This window comes from Nannobrachium achirus, assembly GCF_963921795.1.
Source record: "Nannobrachium achirus genome assembly, chromosome: 2".
Taxonomy (NCBI): domain Eukaryota; kingdom Metazoa; phylum Chordata; class Actinopteri; order Myctophiformes; family Myctophidae; genus Nannobrachium; species Nannobrachium achirus.
The window spans coordinates 53,888,169-53,907,552 of record NC_137811.1 but is presented as its reverse complement, the minus strand read 5'-3'; the positions used below and the strand labels follow the sequence as shown (position 1 = coordinate 53,907,552).

The 19,384-nt window shown below is 42.6% G+C and overlaps 1 protein-coding gene across 7 annotated transcripts in view; it reads left to right on the top strand.

Moving 5' to 3' along the window:
• rims2a (regulating synaptic membrane exocytosis 2a) overlaps positions 1-19,384 on the top strand; it is a 272,468-nt gene that overhangs the window by 75,477 nt on the left and 177,607 nt on the right. For all 7 annotated transcript variants that reach the window (XM_080750629.1, XM_080750627.1, XM_080750630.1 and 4 more), the window contains exon 6: positions 11,120-11,391. In XM_080750629.1, the coding sequence (XP_080606755.1) occupies positions 11,120-11,391 (272 nt within the window). The remainder of the gene's footprint in view (positions 1-11,119; positions 11,392-19,384) is intronic.

Here is a 19,384-nt window from a genome sequence, read left to right as displayed (position 1 = left end):
TACGTTTTTTTCGTTAAGTAAAGCCCTGAATCATCATACGAGACTGTCGCACAAAAGTAGTGAAATAGCAGATCTACAAGCACACAACGTGTGCTTGTAGATCGGCTATTTTCACTATTCTAAATCGTTTTTTAAAATAATAACAAAAAAGGGAAGGTTTTGGACAACAACAAAATTCTATTATACTTGTGGGGGCATTTGGCCCTCACAAGTGTAGCAATAGAACACACATGCACACGCACGCACGCACACACACACACACACACACACACACACACACACACACACACACACACACACACACACACACACACCTTTTTCACTATCTCTCTCATACACAGAGTCATTTTTGAGAGAGATTATGATTACTGGTATCATTGAGAGCGCGCGCAGTCTGCAGAAAAGGTATTAGATAGGAAATTATTTATTGATCCCATTGGTCGGGCTGTGTTTGTTTCTCATATAGAGCCATGACTCAGTAGGCTACCTACAGTATATGCAATGTTTCCCAAATAATGGCCAATCTTTTGCTCACAAGCCCTTTCGTATGGGTTGCAAGTAAATATCCCTTCTTATTTGTTGTTGTTGCATTTCCTACATTTCTTTTTTATTATTATTTCAAAATATCTAGATATTTAAAAATAAATCACAAATCCATCTATCCATCCAAGCTCACAACGCGTCATTATGTGAGCTTATAGATCGTCTGTTTTCACAATTTTAAAAAAAAGTGCTTAAGGGGTTAATTCTTAATCGGGAGACGAAAAATGTATCCTTCGGGTCTCTGCTGAAAAGCTACGGGATCCAATGACATGCAGCATAGCGCATAACAGAGTGATGTATCTTCCTGGTATTCACCACGTGTGGTCACGCGAGGTTCTTAGATTTTCTATTTTTGGACTACAGGTTCAATGAGTATGAAATGTGCAAACACAGGGAGAAATGGCCCCGCCTGAGGGCCGCATGCAGCCCCAACCCCCCGCCTGCATTCAGCCGTGAAGAGTGTGTGTGTGTGTGTGGACTGTGGAGAGGGAGAGAGAGAGAGAGAGAGAGAGAGAGAGAGAGAGAGAGAGAGAGAGTACGGGAGAATGGCTGCAGTCAACATACTGTATATCTCTGGCCATCACCACTGCGTGTGTGAATGTGTGTTGTGTGTGAGTGTGTCTTCTTGTGCTAGGCGAGTGTGTGTGCGTGCTAGGGCATTCACGAATAGTGATTTTTAGTATTCGAATTATTCGACCTCAAAGTATTCGAATAGTCGAATATTCGACAGGACTGGCCAAATGTCAAATATTAAGTAAGCAAGAGGTTGCGAGGCGTTGTGAGCATGTAGATCTGCTATTTTCACAATGTTTATCTGTGGAACCGAGTCACATTAAATGTATTACCTACAATTCCAAGTGCTTGTCAGAGTGGGGGTCCCCAGTTCAAATATGTTTATTTTGGGTGTCACACAGCCTAAAAAGGTTTGAGAACCCCTGGTATAGAGCAATAACAAATTCATCCACCAGGGGCATTGACAAAAAAAAAGAAAAAAAAAGAAAAAAGAATATTCGACTTCGGTGAACAACGTCGAATATTGACTTTGATATTCGAATATTCGAATATTTGGTGAATGCCCTAGTGCGTGCATGCATGCGTGTGTACGTGTGTGTGTGTGTGTGTGTGTGTGTGTGTGTGTGTGTGTGTGTGTGTGTGTGCGTGTGTGCGTGAGTGCATGTGTTTACTTTGAACAGTACTTGCATTACTATACGTTTGAGCCCCACAAGTATCAGCAGCAGCATTTTAGAAAATAGAGATTCAGGCCGCTACGCAGCCCTCACACCTACATCCAATCTGATCGATATTTACTGTTTATCGGGTTTGCGTATGGTTATGTCTGTGTCATAGTTTTTCTTCCTATCGCCAAAATAAAATGCCTGGGTTTCCGAGGCTAGTGTATCCGGTTTGTTCATGGTTATGTCTGAGTCACAGTGGCGTGGCCGTGGTCTGCCGGTCGGCCAGCCCTCTCGTTAGCCTTTTTAAAATAGGATAGGATAGACCAGGGGTCTTCAACGTTTTCAGGCCAAGGACCCCTAGGTTGAGAGAGAGATGAAGCAGGGACCCCTACAGCCTTATCATATAGATTCCATATAGTTTCTTTTTTTTTTTGCAATTCTTTATTTAGGGAAAAATAATTACATCCTGTCACAAAATTCCATCTATATATAAATATATACACATGTATAACATTGGTAGAGGATGATTTTGTTTCTGAATAAAACTCTTCCTAAATTACCATCCATTTTGATTCCATATAGTTTCATTGTTTGACAGCATAATCATCAGTGTATTTTGGATTCATGTCAATTTGTGTTTTCAGATATTTAACCACTTGAACCATCAATACTTCATAAACTTGACCTTTCACTCTGTACTTGGTCTGCTCCTTTTCCCCTCTGCACCAAACCTCTTTGCCGAAAATAGCCGATCTACAAGCTGCGAGGCGTTGTGAGCTTGTAGATCGGCTATTTTTGGCTAAAGTTCTCAGAATATGGACACTAGGGTTCAAGTGGTTAATATAAAAAAGGAGAAAAAAAAACGTTCTATCACTCAAAGGTTTGGAGGACCCCCTGTAGTAACTCTGAGGACCCCCTAGGGGTCCCGGACCCCCTGTTTAAGACCCATGGGATAGACGTTATGAAGACAATTTTCCTGGGCCTGGAAAGAGAAATCGTTGTTTTATGCTTTAAAAAGATGTTTAATTACAATTAAGAAAAGATTCAGGTTGCTTATAGATCGTCTATTTAGGGTTCTCACATGTACAATAGTTCAACACGTGCGTGTGTGGGTGTGTGTGGGTGTGTATGCGTGTGTGTGTGCGTGTGTGGGTGTGTGTGGGTGTGTATGCGTGTGTGTGTGTGTGTGTGTGTGTGTGTGTGTGTGTGTGGGTGTGTGTGCCGTGCATCTGTGTGAGACTGTTTGCTTGTGTGCGTGCATTGAGTGTGTAGACACAAATTGTCTGCATTAGGGAGTGGCTGATATGCTTGCCAGTGTAGGTCAAGCCCACTCTGTCTACAGTCTAGTTCAGACCAAATACTCACAGCGAGACCAAGCTGCTTTGAGTCCCATTTATACATTTCCATATAACTGTGTTGCATGCGGTATGTAGCTGGTGTGACGATGCGTTGTGAGCTTGTAAGTCGCCTATTTCTGAACAGACCTGAAAAGTAGAAAATAGGGCTTAAGTGGTTCGTCAATAATTGATGATACTGTATTAATGATGACGATGATAGGTATCTATCTATCTATGATCAATAATTATGGTCCAATAACATTATATGTATCATTCTAAATTGAGCATTCAGCATAATGAGTACAAAGAGTACTTTTACCTTTGCTACCTTTAAGTATATTTCTGATCCTAATACCTTTGTACTTTGTGCTGAAGTAAGATTTTGAAAGCAGGACTTTCACTTGTAATAAAGTGTTTTGGTACCCTGGGGTATTGTTAGTTTTAGTCCAGAATGCGAGTAGACCTCCTGCTTCCACCATGACACCAGCGAGCCCCTCAGATGGAACAACAGGACTCTTCCTGGCTCTGGTGTGAGACAATAGGGATGTTCACACCACACTGACAATGTGGACACAGCCCATTATTTCCATGAAAGATGACAAAACAATGCCTTTCCAAGTTGTTCAGTTGACCAGACCTGGGACCACCAGCACCCTGCACTGACTGCTCAGGCACCTACCATCTCACTAAACCCAGCTGTTGTTCTCAAACCTTTTCATGCCAAGGACCCCCTCATATTGATATACTGTATATATTTGGTTGCGGACCCCCATTTGAAAATGTGTTGTGCCAGGGTCCCCCAGAAGAGAAGATTTTATTTTATTTTTTCAAAATCTTTCAAATGCTTTTGAAGATTTTTACAAAAATGTTAGAAAATAGCATGTGTGCAAGCTGCTATAATAGAGGGTATGTGCGTGACATCCTCATCATACCCGGAAGTTATGCGGGAACGCCTACTGAATGGCAAAAAACTACTTTCTAGCCTTGACAGCCCATACATCCAAACAGAAAAGTCCTATCTGATTGCATTAAAAGAAAAAGCCAATCTACAAGCTCACAATGTGTCGCAACACGACACGTTGTGAGCTTGTAGATCTGCTACTTTTTTGGCGAATGTTCCGCCCCAGGATAATGTTGGGGATATTTTGATTATCGCAATAACATCGTAAATTGCAATTTCTTTGGTCACAATAATCCAGACATTGATATCTGGGGCTCAGTGTTCTCAGCATTCATTTGGCCTGTGTGTGTGTGTGTATGTGTGTGTGTGTGTGTGTGTGTGTGTGTGTGTGTGTGCGTGCGTGCGTGCGTGCGTGCGTGCGTGCGTGCGTGTGTGTGTGTGTGTGTGTGTGTGTGTGTGTGTGTTCACTGGTGCCACCAAGCACAGTACATTTGCTCAAGTACTGTACTTACTGTAGGTACAATTATGAGGTACTTTACTTGAGTATTTTCTTTTTCTTTTATACTTCATACTTCTACTCCACTACCTCAGAGGCAAATATTGTAAGTTTCACTCAACTACGATTATTTGATAGCTTAATAAGTTACTAGTTACTTTGCAGATTTACATAATTAATTCAAAACAAACATTAACCACTTATTAAGCCTTATCTTTATATTTGCCAATCGAAAACCAGACGATCTACAAGCTCACAACGTGTCGCATGTGAGCTTGTAGATCTGCTATTTTTGAAAAGAAAGTTTGACAAACTTTGAGAGACTTTAATACGTTTACTTTGGTTCTGTTAGTAGGCCTTTATATTGTTGCCAATATGTTTGTACTTTTACAGTACCAAAGTAAACATTCAAATACAGGACTTTTACTTGAGTATTTCCACGATGTAGTATTGCTCCTTTTACTTGAGTAAAAAGGCGATCTGAGTTCTTCTTCCACCACTGATGCAGGCCTGTTTTTTGGAATACTAATGTTTCATTAGGTATGCACTGATGAGATAAAAGGACTAGGCATTAGCAGGGGCGTCACAAGGGGGGAAAGTGGGCTGAGTTACTAGGGCCCAAGGTGAAGGGGCCTGGAATTATTTCATACTTTAGCTATTGAAAAATAGTAGATCTACAAGCTCACAGCGCAGCACTGAGTGCCGTGCTGCGAGCATGTAGATATGCTATTTTTTGAAACGTCGTGAAAATGTGTGCAAATCGTTATATGTATTTTTTAGGCGAACATTTGTAACTCAAATTTTGCTTCTGGGAGGGGTCCCTGGAACTAGGCCTAAAGATTTTGACATGGGGGTCCGTGGGCCAAATACATATAATTTTGTGGGGCCTTCACATGAAAAAGTTAGAGCACCATTGACATAGAAACATAGGTTTTAAAAAAAAAACCTTTAGAAGGATTTGAAATATTCAAAGACCACTACAAACAAATAGCAGATACAAGCTCGCAGCGCAGCACTCGGTGCCACGCTGTGAGCTTGTAGGCCTATCTGCTATTTTTCAATAGTTAAAGTACACAGGGCCCAGAATTTGTTGCGACACCCCAATAGCACAGTAATGTGTATCATTATTTTATGCTTTAACTATTGAAAAATAGCAGATATACAAGCTCACAGCGCGGCACCGAGTGCCGCGCTGCGAGCTTGTAGATCTGCTATTTTAGAAAAATCGTGAAAATTAGAATTTTGACCCGATTCTATAAGTGTCTTTTAAATCCTTCAAAGATTTTTTTTGAAAAACCTATGTTTCTGTGTCAGCAATGAGAGACTACTATGTCAGTGGTTCTCAAACCTTTTCATGTGAAGGACTCCCAAAATCATATGAATTTGGCCACGGACCCCCAACTCAAAATATTTAGTTCCAGGGACCACCCAGAAGCAAAATTGACTAGGCATGAGCACACAGGCTACGGGCTGGTGGGAACACGGCTAATTATTATTGGCAGATTGGAGAACTGTGCAGGCACTGACTCTCTATGTTAATTGCACTTGTGAGGGGTAAATATGTAGGTCATTGCTGATGCATAGGCCTGTACTTATCTGTAAAGGAGCTCGTCTGTGTGTTAGGAGCAGGCTCGCAGTAAGGAACTAGTGCAGGGGTCTTCAACGTTTTCAGGCCAAGGACCCCTTAGTTGAGAGAGAGATGAAGCAGGGACCCCCACAACCATTTCATAGATTCCATTATAGTTTCATCGTTTGACTGCACAATCATCATTGTATTTTGGGATTCATGTCAATTTGTGTTTTCAGATATTTAACCACTTGAGCCGTCATTACCTAACTTCACCTTTTACTCTATACTTAGTCTGCTCTTTTTTCCCTCTACACTAAACCTCTTTGCCGAAAATAGCCGATCTACAAGCTCACATTGTGAGCCTGGTGACGCGAGGTTAGAGCATAGGGTTAGAGGGAGGAGGAGGAAGATAGATATATGAAAACAGATTGGACATCCATCCAAAATAAATTGACAAAGACGAAAACTAAGGAGATTTTCTCTATCATTTTAGTTTATTTTAGTTCGTTTTGTAAACACACAATACCGTTTCAGTTAGTTATCGTTTTTTTTAAGCTTAGTCATGTTTTTCCATTCTAGTTTTCGTTTTTTCGTTCGTTTTCGTTAACTATAGTAACCTTCACACACACACACGCACGCACGCACACACACACACACACACACACACACACACACACACACACACACACGTGCAGGTTCATCTTTTTTTATTCGGTGAGACATTAGTCAGAGAGACAGGGAGAGAGGGTGGGAGCGAGCGAATAAATTAGAGAAAGGGAGAGTGAAATGATGTTATGAAGTGAGCTTTGTGACTTTGGAATTACCTTTTTGACAACAACTAAATGGGCTATACAACTTTAGCATGCTCTACTTATTTGGAAAAACAGCCTTCATGTGGCTCGGTGGTGGAAAAAGGCATCAGGTCCAGAGCTTCTGGGACCATGGCCTGCTAGGTCGTCAGTCCATTTAGAGAAATAAATGCGTAGGCTATAGTTGTAAATATGAAAACATCTACCGACAACAAAACAGCTGTCAAACAGCACTAGATGCTGATGCTGTTCTGCACAACTCTGATTCCGCAATGCTGGCACGCTGCGCAAAGAATCCTCTTTATTGTCACAGGTTTACAGGTGCAAATTATATATTTTTCCGTGAGCCGCCATCATTTTGTTGTATTTCATGAGAAGAGAGAGGACAGTGCTAGAGTGAGGGCAGAAGATAAACGACCGAAACGTGGGATGGAAACGGGCACCGATGTAAAAGCACACATGGAAGCAGCTTTGTTTGGTGCTGTATAAAAAAAAAGCCACATCAGCACTAATGCTGGCTCTTATTCACCACATTTTCTGCCAATCTCGGTATAACACTGTCTGGAAATTCTTCAGAGATCAAAACGGTTCAAGCAAGTTGTGCTGTGTGAATCTAGCAGTGCACCTCAGTTCAATCTGGCTAGATCCAGTATAGGCTCACAGCACGTTGAGTTGCACCGTGACGCGGCGCTGATGAACGGGTACACAGTAATGTGTATCATTATTTTATGCTTTAACTATTGAAAAATAGCAGATATACAAGCTGCGAGCTTGTAGATCTGCTATTTTAGAAAAATCGTGAAAATTAGAATTTTGACCCGATTCTATAAGTGTCTTTTAAATCCTTCAAAGATTTTTTTTTGAAAAACCTATGTTTCTGTGTCAGCAATGAGAGACTACTATGTCAGTGGTTCTCAAACCTTTTCATGTGAAGGACTCCCAAAATCATATGAATTTGGCCACGGACCCCCAACTCAAAATATTTAGTTCCAGGGACCACCCAGAAGCAAAATTTGAGTTAGAAACGTTCGCTTTAAAAATACATATATTCAAAGATTTGCACACATAAAAAAATAAAATAAAAAAAAGCAGATCTACAAGCTCGCAGCGCACACAGCTTGTATATCTGCTATTTTTCACTGGTTAAAGCATTCAATAATTCTAGGCCTAATATTTGTAGTAAGTATTTTTATAATTGTGGTATTGCTATTGCTTTTAATTGTTGAGTAAAAGGCTTTGAGTATTCCTTCCCCTACCTCCCAGTGAGCTGGTATTGAGGCAATTGTGTGGCTCCCTCCCACACTAATAACAGTAATGCACTCACTGACTCAGCAGCACCGTGGGGCTCTGCAGTAACCGCTGGCTGGCCGCTCTACTGGCTGTCTGGCCCGTCAATCATTGCCTCTGGCTCCCGCTCCTCTCAGACACACATGGATACCCAACTGTAACTTTGGAAAATACTCAGCCAAGAGATTAGCAGTATAGCCTGTCGTTTTAGGCGTTTAGCAGATGCTCTTGTCCAGAGCGACTTGCAATAAGGTAATCATAGAATGCGGAGAGACAGTAGGGTAGTGCCTCAAGAAACTGGGATCCCCAAGCAATGTACATATTGGCTAGCAGGCCAGCATTCTGAATACACTGTGTGTTGAGACTGAGACAGTAGGACAGACTTCTGTGCATTGAATGACAGCACAGCTGGTTATTGATACAGTGAAATGATCAGCTGATAGGATTTACTTTATATACAAAATGTGTGCACTGTGCAGAGAAAAGGTGGTGGCAAAGCTCTACACTAGGGAAGGGTTTTGTGTGTTACTGTGCATGTGTGTGTGTGTAATAGGTTTGTGCGTGCGTGCGTGCGTGCGTGCGTGCGTGCGTGCGTGCGTGTGTGTGTATGTGTGTCTGTGTGTGTGTGTGTGTGTGTGTGTGTGTGTGTGTGTGTGTGTGTGTGTGTGTGTGTGTGTGTGTGTGTGTGTGTGTGTAGTGATCAGGGCTCCTGTCTGCTGTTGGATTTATGGTGATAATGTGGTGGTGAGCTGGCTGTCGGGGCTGCAGTGTAGAGCAGATAGAAGCACGACAGGGCTCAGTAAAAAACTACAGCCTTGTACGGCATCACAGTAGGATAATGTCCCTCTTCCATAGTGCCTGTGTATGAAATGGTGTAGCGCCCTGGACTCTAACCCATGTCTCCCGCACAAAGGAAGGGACACTCAAGCCAAAAATCTTATCCAATAGTCTAAAAAGGGGCTATAGTGGGGCCTGAGGACGGAGATATTAGGCTTTTTGGTCTTCAGGCAAAGGCTCTGGGCCATTCTGCCACTCTGGCATCAATTACATTTACTGCAATCGCTTAACTTCAAAACCAATTAAAATATGTTTGTTAAAATAAGTGTTAAATAGCTCTATATTCACATTGCTATATAACATGGGTCTCCATGTCTCTCCATGGCTCTTTATTAAACAGAAAATGCATTTTCAGGTCGGGATACTAATTTTATCCAATCGGGATGGAGAACAAGTGGAATTAGCCAGTAGCTATGCCCCTCCCAAAAAGCTTTTGTCCAATGCTAGCTTAGCAACCGGCAGCTTGCCAAGGCTGTTGCCAAGGCAAACCTTGGCAAGCAGGAAGTTATTCTAAGCTAGCATTGGACAAAAGCTTTTAGGGGAGGGGCATAGCTACTGGCTAATTTGGAACTAGAAGTGATGACACAGAGAAAATAATGAGCAGACAACATTGGAACAGGAACACTATACAGTTGGACCTAATAAATGTGTACTCTCTCCTGATTGATGGAATTTTGCAACCCACCTGAAAAATGTATTTTCTGTTTATTAAAGAGCTGAAGAAACTATGGCGACCCCTACAATACTCTATAATGATTACTATCATAGTATAGCGCAAAACACAAAAATATCACTTACCCTACCTTTAACATGATGGTCATCTCTGTAATCGATCATCACCATGTAATCTCTCTGTGTTGGTACAAATGATGCAGTGACTGTCCTCGTGTGTTTAGACTGGTCTATTTGAAATGATATGAACCAGTACAGTTTTCAGAGATATAACAGTATATTAGTCTGTATAGAATATGAAATGACCTAAAAAAAATGATTTGACAGAAGAGCTGAACTCACAGACTCTACCAGACCCCCAAACCCCTTTAGTGCAGTGGTTCCCAAATATTTTAGCTCAGGAGCCAAAAGAGAAATTGGACGTTTGCCTGGGACCCAAACTAGTGAAAACAGCAGCTCTACAAGCTCACAACTTTCACTACTTCTTAAACATTTGTTTTCTAATTAATGGCAATTATTAGATTTTTGTATGTTTATTTATTCATGACATTCTTTTGAAAAATAATTGATTTTCTTTTTTTATTGATGAAAACATTTGGGGGATTTGTTTTTATTTTTTATGTTTTGACATTTTACTCGTGACCCATAAACATGTGTCTGCGACCCAGTGTTTGGGAACCAGTGCTTTAGTGTACCTCCAAAACAGTTTTCTCCCCTTCAACGATACCAAAGGCTACTGTATGTGTATGAGACCTTCCATCACTCACCTCATCTCAACATGACTCGTCAATATGAATGAATATGCCTCACAGGTGTCCTATTACATTTTGAGACGGTACGCATATAATATTGTCACTGCCGGGCAGAAACCTTGTAAGCCCAAAATCGTTACTTTTCAGGAAATGGGGAACAAGAACCTGTATTCCGATTCATCCAATGTCAGTTGTTAATATTAAGCCACTAGCTCTAGTCTAGTTAATACTTTTCTTTGGTTAAATATTCATAAAATCATCCACAAACACACTTAAACACAGATCTGCAAGCCTGTAGATTGCCAGTTTCACTACTTTAGAGTGGTTGTCCACCTGTATTAGAGGCAGAAATTGTGAAAATAGCCGAACTACATGCTCGCAACGGCTCGCGTTTTTGTGAGCATGTAGATCTGCTATTTTCACAATAGAAACGTTTTATACAAAATGGAATTCCTCTGCTCTTAGTGCTAGTCAGGGTGGGGGGTCCCCATTTAAAATAAGATCATTTGGGGGGGTCACAGCCTGAAAATGTTGAGAACCACTTCTTTACAGAGTCGATAAAGTAGGCTGTTATTTACAGAACATTTTATAAAATATGGATATACAAGGTTTCTGCCCGACATCGACGATACATAATATGTCATTCCATTACAGACCCATCATAGGTCATGTAAGACAATCTTGCGTCGGAGCCCAAGCCATTCCAAAGCACCTCTGACTTTCTCCTTCCCCTTCCTCAGGTTATGTGGGTATGCAACTTGTGCCGAAAACAACAAGAAATCCTCACCAAATCGGGAGCGTGGTTCTACGGTCCGGGCCAGTTTGAGGGTGGGCCGCAAGGGAAGAAGGCCAAACTGCAGGACCACCCGTCTCTGTACCCCTACCCGGGCTCCTCAGGGGACTTGACACCAGCGTCCGACCGAAGCAGACCTCACGGCGGCCGGCTGCTGCCCCGGCAAGCGTCCCTCGACAACGGGAGGTACTCGGGGCCAGGCGACGGGCCCGTAGACAGGTCAGTTAAACTACAGTACTTAAGAGGCAGCCCTATACCAAGGGTATCAAACCGGACGTACATGGCCTACAGTGTAGGCCCTACACTGTATAATGTGGCACATTATACAGTGCACATGGGTGCGCGCACACATGGGCGCTTTGGCATGTATGCCCTTCTGCTGAGCTGGTCGAGTCATTACTGTGATGTCAGAACAGGTCAGCTAACGTATATCCATACAGTATATGGAGTCCGTGAGGTCAGATGTAGAGATATTGACCAGCTCCATATATGGAGATCTAGGTGATGATCCAGTCATCTCCATGTATGGATATCCAGGGTTTGGTGAGGTCATTGCTGTGATCTTCATATATGGTGATCCAGGTGATGATAGTCAGCAGTCTTGATCTACAAGCTTACAACGCGTCATGTTGTGGCACATTGTGAGCTTGTTGATCTGCTATTTGCGCTATTTTGGAAACATTTTAGGTAGTCCAACATTTTAAACTAACTAGCCCTTACCCGTTCAAAGATATGAGCTCCGAAATGATGTGCAGTGGGTGGGTTATGGGATGTGCACTGTGTGCACACAGTATATGAGGGATGGAAAGTAACTTTAACTGGTGCTTGCATGATAATATGTAGGAGCATCAATGTAAGAAATACCCGTTTCATTTAATGGCTACAGAGATACTGTGTACCGATCTGCATGATTTTTGGACAAAATCTGTAACAGGGCCAGACAACCGACCCCCCCCCCCCCCCGCCCGCCTGCACACACACACACACACACACACACACACACACACACACACACACACACACACACAGAGCTGGTTAAACATGTTGCCTCATGCTAGATGCAGAATAGATATGCCTCAAGCTAGATGCAGAATAGATATAGGTACACCATAAAAAACGCTAATATACAGCATATGATTTGTGAAAGTGACAAACGGGCTTCACAGTTATGTCAGGTGTGTTCATATGCTTATGGTGATGCGATTTCAGATCAATTGCTCCAGCCACTGAGGAGAAACGCTGTGACAGACACTCAGACACTCAGACAGACAGACACTCACTCAGACATTCCGAAAATTATATGTTTGATGTTGCAACCATACTTAAGGCAGTCATTATTGTCAAAAATATTCGTTGAACATGTTTATTCAACAAACATAGCTAAAACAACAGATCTACAATCTCACATCTCACAAGATTTTTAAATCATTTTGCAGCTTTTTGAAATTGTGGACTATTTTGTTTTGCCTGATTTGCGTAAAATATGGTCGCCACTCGCCAGGTTGAAAATGTTTAACGTGCGATAAGTGTGCATTTGTGGTTTTGCGTACAGTATGTGTGTACATACAGTATGAGGATGATTGATGTGCGTTTGTCACGACAACCTCGTTGATGGCTTGGAAGCAGCTGCTATTCGTTTATAATTGCTTTTGTGAGAACAGCATATAAATGGCAGGGGTGTCGTTTTTTAGAATAAGCATTTCACCCAATGTTATTTATTGTATTTTATTTTTTCATTTTATTGCCATTGTTTAGATTTAAATAAATTGTTTACCTGGTAAAAAAAATAAAAGATGCATCTCAGAAGTATATAAAAGCTGCCTAGCTTGCTGTTTTTGGGTGGCCGCATAAGAGGCTTTTAGCATTGAGGTTTTGGCAGGGCTACGCAGGTGGAAAACAGCAATTCAAATCAAGCATAAAAGCGATGGCTCCTAGCAAGTCAAGGCCCTGTATTTAGAGGCCGGTACATGGACCCCCTGGGGCTCGTAAAGGACACAGACACTGATATTGTACCTGGCACTAGCTCAGCAATTCTATAACAGACACGCACGCACGCACACATGCACGCACGCACGCACACGTACCGGTATATGTATTTTATTGTAAAAATTAAATTAAAAAACAGTGTGAAGTAAGTGATCCATTCCAAGAGTTTATTTCATTGAGCTACGTAAGGGCGGGCGTGCTTGCTTGCATCACAAGTGTGTGTGCGTGTGCGTGCACTGCGCACTGTCTCAATGTAAGTTGGTTTATGTATTTCTTAGTATTATATGGTAGCTACTGCTAATTAAAAATCTAAACAGCAGGCTGCTGATATAGCGTGCCTCGTGTGTGAGTGTGTGCTTGCGTGCATCTTGAGTGCGAGTGCGGTGCCGGCTAGTGTGTGTGCTCGTGTCTTTTTAAGTGGCACGTGTGATTGCCTTGCTGATTGCTTCGCTATGCTGTTCTGTTTGTGTTGTGATCAGTATGCTGGCGACATACATACAGTACATACACCAGTAAGACGCCCTAAGGGCGAGAAGCGACCTCGTCCTAAAGGGCGAGAAGTGACCTCGCCCTTGCGCACACATCGGCGCTTTGGCATGTACCCTTCTGCTGAGCTGGTCGAGTCATCACTGTGATGTCAGAACAGGTCAGCTATATCCATATATGGAGTCTGTGAGTCCGTGAGGTCAGATGTAGAGGTATTATTGACCAGCTCCATATATGGAGATCTAGGTGATGATTCAGTCGTCTCCATGTATGGATATCCCGGGTTTGATGAGGTCAGTGTCGTGATCTTCATATATGGATATCCAGGTGATGATAGTCAGCAGTCTTGATTTGCAAATTAATTCTGTCTTGGCCATACGGAGCATCCATATATGGGCATTGCCAAATATGGGCTTAATATTGATGACATCAGGGATCTCCATACTGTATATGGTTGCCAGAACAGGCTGTCTTGGTCATTCAGTCAACAATGTGATGTCGCAACAGGTCAGCTAATAGACATTGAGGCGTAACGGACGCCGGGTTTCATAGTAGTCGCAATAAATAAATATGTAAATACAGTACATACATATAGCACACACACATAAAGTCACTTGTAGAAGCGGCTGGCACTGCTTATTAATATGTATATCATCTCAAAAGTTATTCTCATATCATTACACAGTCATGTAGTCCCACATTGAATGACTGGTGCCACCGATGCTATCCCTTTGTCAGGAACAGTTTGAAGGGCTTATCTATACTGGCTGAATTAGTTAGTTAATGGATTAACCAGTTATCTAATGGGTGAAATGGTTGTGAATCTGTGAACGGCTAAATGTGCATTCGTGTCGTCTTTCGCATTGAGGCAAAGTCCAGCTGAACCATGCGCTCAGCAACGCACAGCTTCTTCAGTGTATTTCTGTTATGGGACACACCCCTAACATGTGTCTGAATGAAACACCCCTGCTGTGTAAGCAGGAGTGTCACAAGGGGGATCTACAAGCTGCGAGCTTGTAGATCTGCTATTTTTGAAAAGTCATGAAAATGTGTGCAAATCTTTAAATACATACTTTTTAAGCGAACATTTGTAACTCAAATTTTTGCTTCTGGGGAGTCCCTGGAATGAAATATTTTGAGATGGGGGTCTGTGGCCAAATACATATCATTTTGGGGGTCCATCACATGAAAATATTTGAGCACCACTGACATAGAAACATAGGTTAAAAAAAAAGAAAAAGGATTTGAAATATTCAGACGCCGCACACATTTTCACAATTTTCAAAAATAGCAGATTTACAAGCTCGCAGCTGTGAGCTTGTATATCTGCTATGAGTTGTGAGCTTGTATATCTGCTATATATAAAGCACAAAATGTGAGTGAATCCTTGTACCCAGGGCCCAGAATTTGGTGTGACACCCCTGTGTGTACGTGCTAAATGCCCTGTTCTAGAGCTCACACAGAGACGTTGCGTCTGATAACACATACATGCTGTGCTTGTGAATCCTCCAGTCGCCAGTTTCTTAAAACTGCTGTCAAGACATGTGCGGTTGTATTTCTGTCCACATGGAGGCGCCTTCTTCTCTCCTTCCACAGAGAGAGAGAGAGAGAGAGTAAGAGAGAGAAAGAGAGAGAGAATGGAGGGGGGGGGTAGATACATATACAGTACATTAGCTGCATGCTCTCTTGAATCTGTCTCCACAGCATAAATCTAGGCAGCGTGCCATTTCAGAAAGGGAAAAAAAAAGGTTTCCTTGTCATGCATCCTTGTTCACTCCTTTACACAGATGTGAGATAACTTGGCATGCCAGGTCTCTCTCATGCCAGTGTGTGCCACCTTAACAGTTATGTTTAAGTCAATCTATTAGAACGAGGCCTCTCAGTGGTTGAAAAATAACATAACACAAGTACATCATCAGAAAAAAAACGTTCGACAAGCTAAAAATGTGGCGCGAAATCTCCGCTACTTTTGATGCTTTTGTGTAACGCTGTAGTGTGTAGAGTCATAGGGCATTAATTTACGAAAAAACACCAAAGGTTCAAATGGTGATAAGCGGTTTCTGCCCGGCAGCAACGATACCATACTAGCACTGTGTGTATCTTTTGGGAAATGAAACGCAGCACAGATCTGTAAAGGTAAATGATCAAGGTCACATAGGCAGCAAGCAGGAAGGGAAGGTTCCACGACCTGCTATTTTTTTATATCAGAGATGATATCAGGTAACTGCTAACCGGGTCAGTCCCTGCAAGCAGCCCACAGACACATGTCTTGTGTTCTCTGCTGGTCCTCCTTTCCCAGTGACCCCATGCACACTCACTGCTGGAAGGGAATTCTGGGCTATTTGTATATGGATCAAAGCAGTGTAGTCGGAGGTCTTAGGGGAGTTAAAGGTAATTTCGTGCTAATCAGTCTAAAAGCGCCAAATTTTGCACAGATGTAGCCCAGGGCATGCTCTAATGATTTAGCTAGGGCGCCCGAGTCGGCGACCTTCGGGGTCGCCACAGCGGCCAAATCAAGTTGGGCTCCCATTGACTTTCTATACAGGAGGAAAATACCCAGAAAAACTATTTCTCTCTGGGTATTTAAGTAGGATGTGAGGGGTCTAGGGGTTTGTCATGATGCTGAATCCATTGCAAGCATTTGTTTTGCCCAAAAAACATTCCTTGGGCTACAAATGGCCCCAGAAAACGATGGTTTAGTGATGAAAAGTGACGAGTCATCACTTTTCACACTTTTGTGGGGGTTTTCTGGGGCCATTTGTAGCCCAAGGAATGTTTTTTGTGCAAAATTTGGCGCTTTTAGACTGATTAGCATGAAATATCCCTAAGGCCTCCGACTAGTGGTTCCCAGACTCTTTGGTGTCATGGACCCCCGAATAATATGTATTTGGCCATGGACTCCAATCCGAAAATATTTTGTTCTTTGTCTTTGAGTAAGTCATTTGGTAACACGTCACGTTGCAACGTGCTGTGAGCTTGCAAAATCTGCAATTTCTGGCTAATGCTCCTCCCAGAAAATGGTTAACTAAAAGCAAAAATGGAGTACTTCTTCCACCACTGGCTATATTAATTGATTGTATGGCTTAGAGTTGGGTATATGGATACAGTGGTGAATGACTCTGTGCTTTGGCAGTGCTTGCATTCGCAATGACACAACAGGAAACTGGCTGTCCGAAAATCCACGGGATAATGCTGATGATGGATAGCAGAGCAGCCATAAATAGAAGCCAGTACTGCATAAAGCACCAAAAACCACTTTCATTAATCTTAAAGAATGTTTAAATTAACTCCTGGATCTATTTTGCCTGAGAGAGGAGGAGGAGGAGGAGGGTGGACTGACAGTCTATTTATAAGGAGAAATAACTTGGGAAGGCTTCCTAATTTGTCTTGGTCTTGGACGTGTCATTTGAATGAACACAGATACACCATGCAGGACAACTGCAGTGTTGGGTGAAGCCGATGATGGAAAAACAATAATTACACTGAGATTTAGAAGATAATTACTCACTGATGGTATTTCTCAGGATTCTGTCGTTTTTAAGCACTGCAGGCCACTTCTACTTCTTTTGCATGTCTGTCTGTATACTGTATGAATGAGCATGGCTCATACAGCTGCCACTGAAAGTTACAGCTAGTTACACTAATTAAACACAATAAATGAAATATATATTTTTTTGTGCGTGCTCCATCATTTTGTAGTGTGTGTGTGTGTGTGTGTGTGTGTGTGTGTGTGTGTGTGTGTGTGTTTTTATCAAAAGTAGCAGATCTTTCTACAAGCTCAAATCGCAGCTCGAAGCGACATCTTTGAGCTTGTAGATCTGCCACTTTTACTACTTTTGAATTTGAATCCTTAAAAGTACCAGTTTTGCACATGTGAGGTTTCTACCCGACGATATAAAGGAAAGTAAAGCCTAGAGTTAAAAAAGAACTAATAATAACTAATATGGGAAATATTTAGTCCCCCCGCTCCACATTACAAGCAGGAATTGTGAGAAGAGAGAAGGTGAGTGGAAATGGTTAAACAACACTGAGTTCCTTTTGTAGCTTTGTAGATTTATTTTCTTTCTTTTTTTTTTTTTTTTTTGGGGGGGGGGGGGTCCCTGCATGTTTTATCAGATTGTAATTTATACCTGCAAGGTAACTAACTAGTAATTAAGTTTTCAAAAAATAAATATATAGTGGAGTAAAAGCACAATCCGAGATGTAGTGGAGTAGAAGTAAAAGTATTGGGAATTGGAAATACTCAAGTAAAGTACAAATACCTCAAAATTGTAATTAATTACAGTACTTAAGTAAATGTACTTGGTTACTTTACACCACTGGTCAAACGTTCCTCTTGATAAGGGCCACAGGCACTTTGGGCATCGTAGGCAAAGGGGCAGGTGCCCAGGCAGGCACCCACATCCCCCCCTCCCTTCTCTTCGTTGCTACTTCCCAGCAGTGCTGAGCAGCCACAGACAGTCTCTTAGAGAGGTATTAGGAAGCCTTGTCCTGCTCCTTTATTACTTATGAGGGCTGATGGTCTGGAGCCAGATATGAGAGAGAGAGAGAGAGAGGGGGGGGGGGGGGGTAAAAAGCACTGACGACAGCATCTCTGCTCATGTATTGTGGAGTGCAGAGGCGTAAATTGGGTATGGCAAGGTACGGCAGCTGCCATACCTTGGCTACAGGGGGAAATAATAAAATGTACTTTTCATCGTGCCTGTCGCTAAGGTATGGCAACATGACTGGTGTCTTGCAAGACACCAGTCATGTTGCCATACCTTAGCTTTTGCTGAACTGACGCCACTGCATTGTGGAGTGGACTATCTGCTGCTGTGGTGCGCGTGTGTAGTGTAGCTGCTACAGTAGGTCTACAGTACAGTACAGACCCGAATCACACGATGATTGTATGAGAAAACCAACGCACGGAGGAATCTAGAGGAAGAGGAGGGATATGGCACATAATACCAAAAAAAACACGTGTGCACGAAGGCATGAACGCGTAGAAGTGTGTGCGTGTACCTAGTTTGTGTGTGCGGGCGGCTGTGTGTGTGTGTGTGTGTGTGTGTGTGTGTGTGTGTGTGTGTGTGTGTGTGTGTGTGTGTGTGTGTGTGTGTGCGTGCGTGTTTGTTAGTGTGTGTGTGTACATGCTCTAATAGGCAACAACGGGGGAAATATGAGTTGAATATGTGAGGCAGCAGCACAGCAGTGCAACTGATGCGCCGGTGGAGAAGAGAAGAGAAGGGCTATGCTTCTGTTCTGGCCGCCGTATGGGACGGTTCACACATCTTTTCTGTTTTCTATTCCATCTTTTTTTGTCTCCTCCGTACCTCGTCCTCGATCAAGATGAGATGTCGCTACAGCGAGAGGGACAACAATGCTCCTTCTTGCCGGCACCACAGTGCTGTCGGTTCAAGTTGGGAGCATCGTTCTGACTGAAGGATTGCGTACTGGTTGGTTGGTGTAGAGAGAGACCTTCTACCGAGCGATGCTGCTGCTGCTGCACGAGAACAAACATGGAACTTGATTGGCGTCTTTTTGGTTTAACGCTGCGCCCCGGGGAGAAGATCCAGCTGTAGGGCTGTCCGTCCGTCCGGACCAGCGCTAAAGGTGGATCTATCGTTGTTTGTGTGGGGAAATCAGAAAGGCTTCCATTACAGAGAGGATAAAGAAACGGAGGGGAGAGGCGGAATATAAGGAGGATAGAAACCAAACGGGGTTGAGAAAATGCAGTTTGAGACATTGCGTCAGTTCTGTA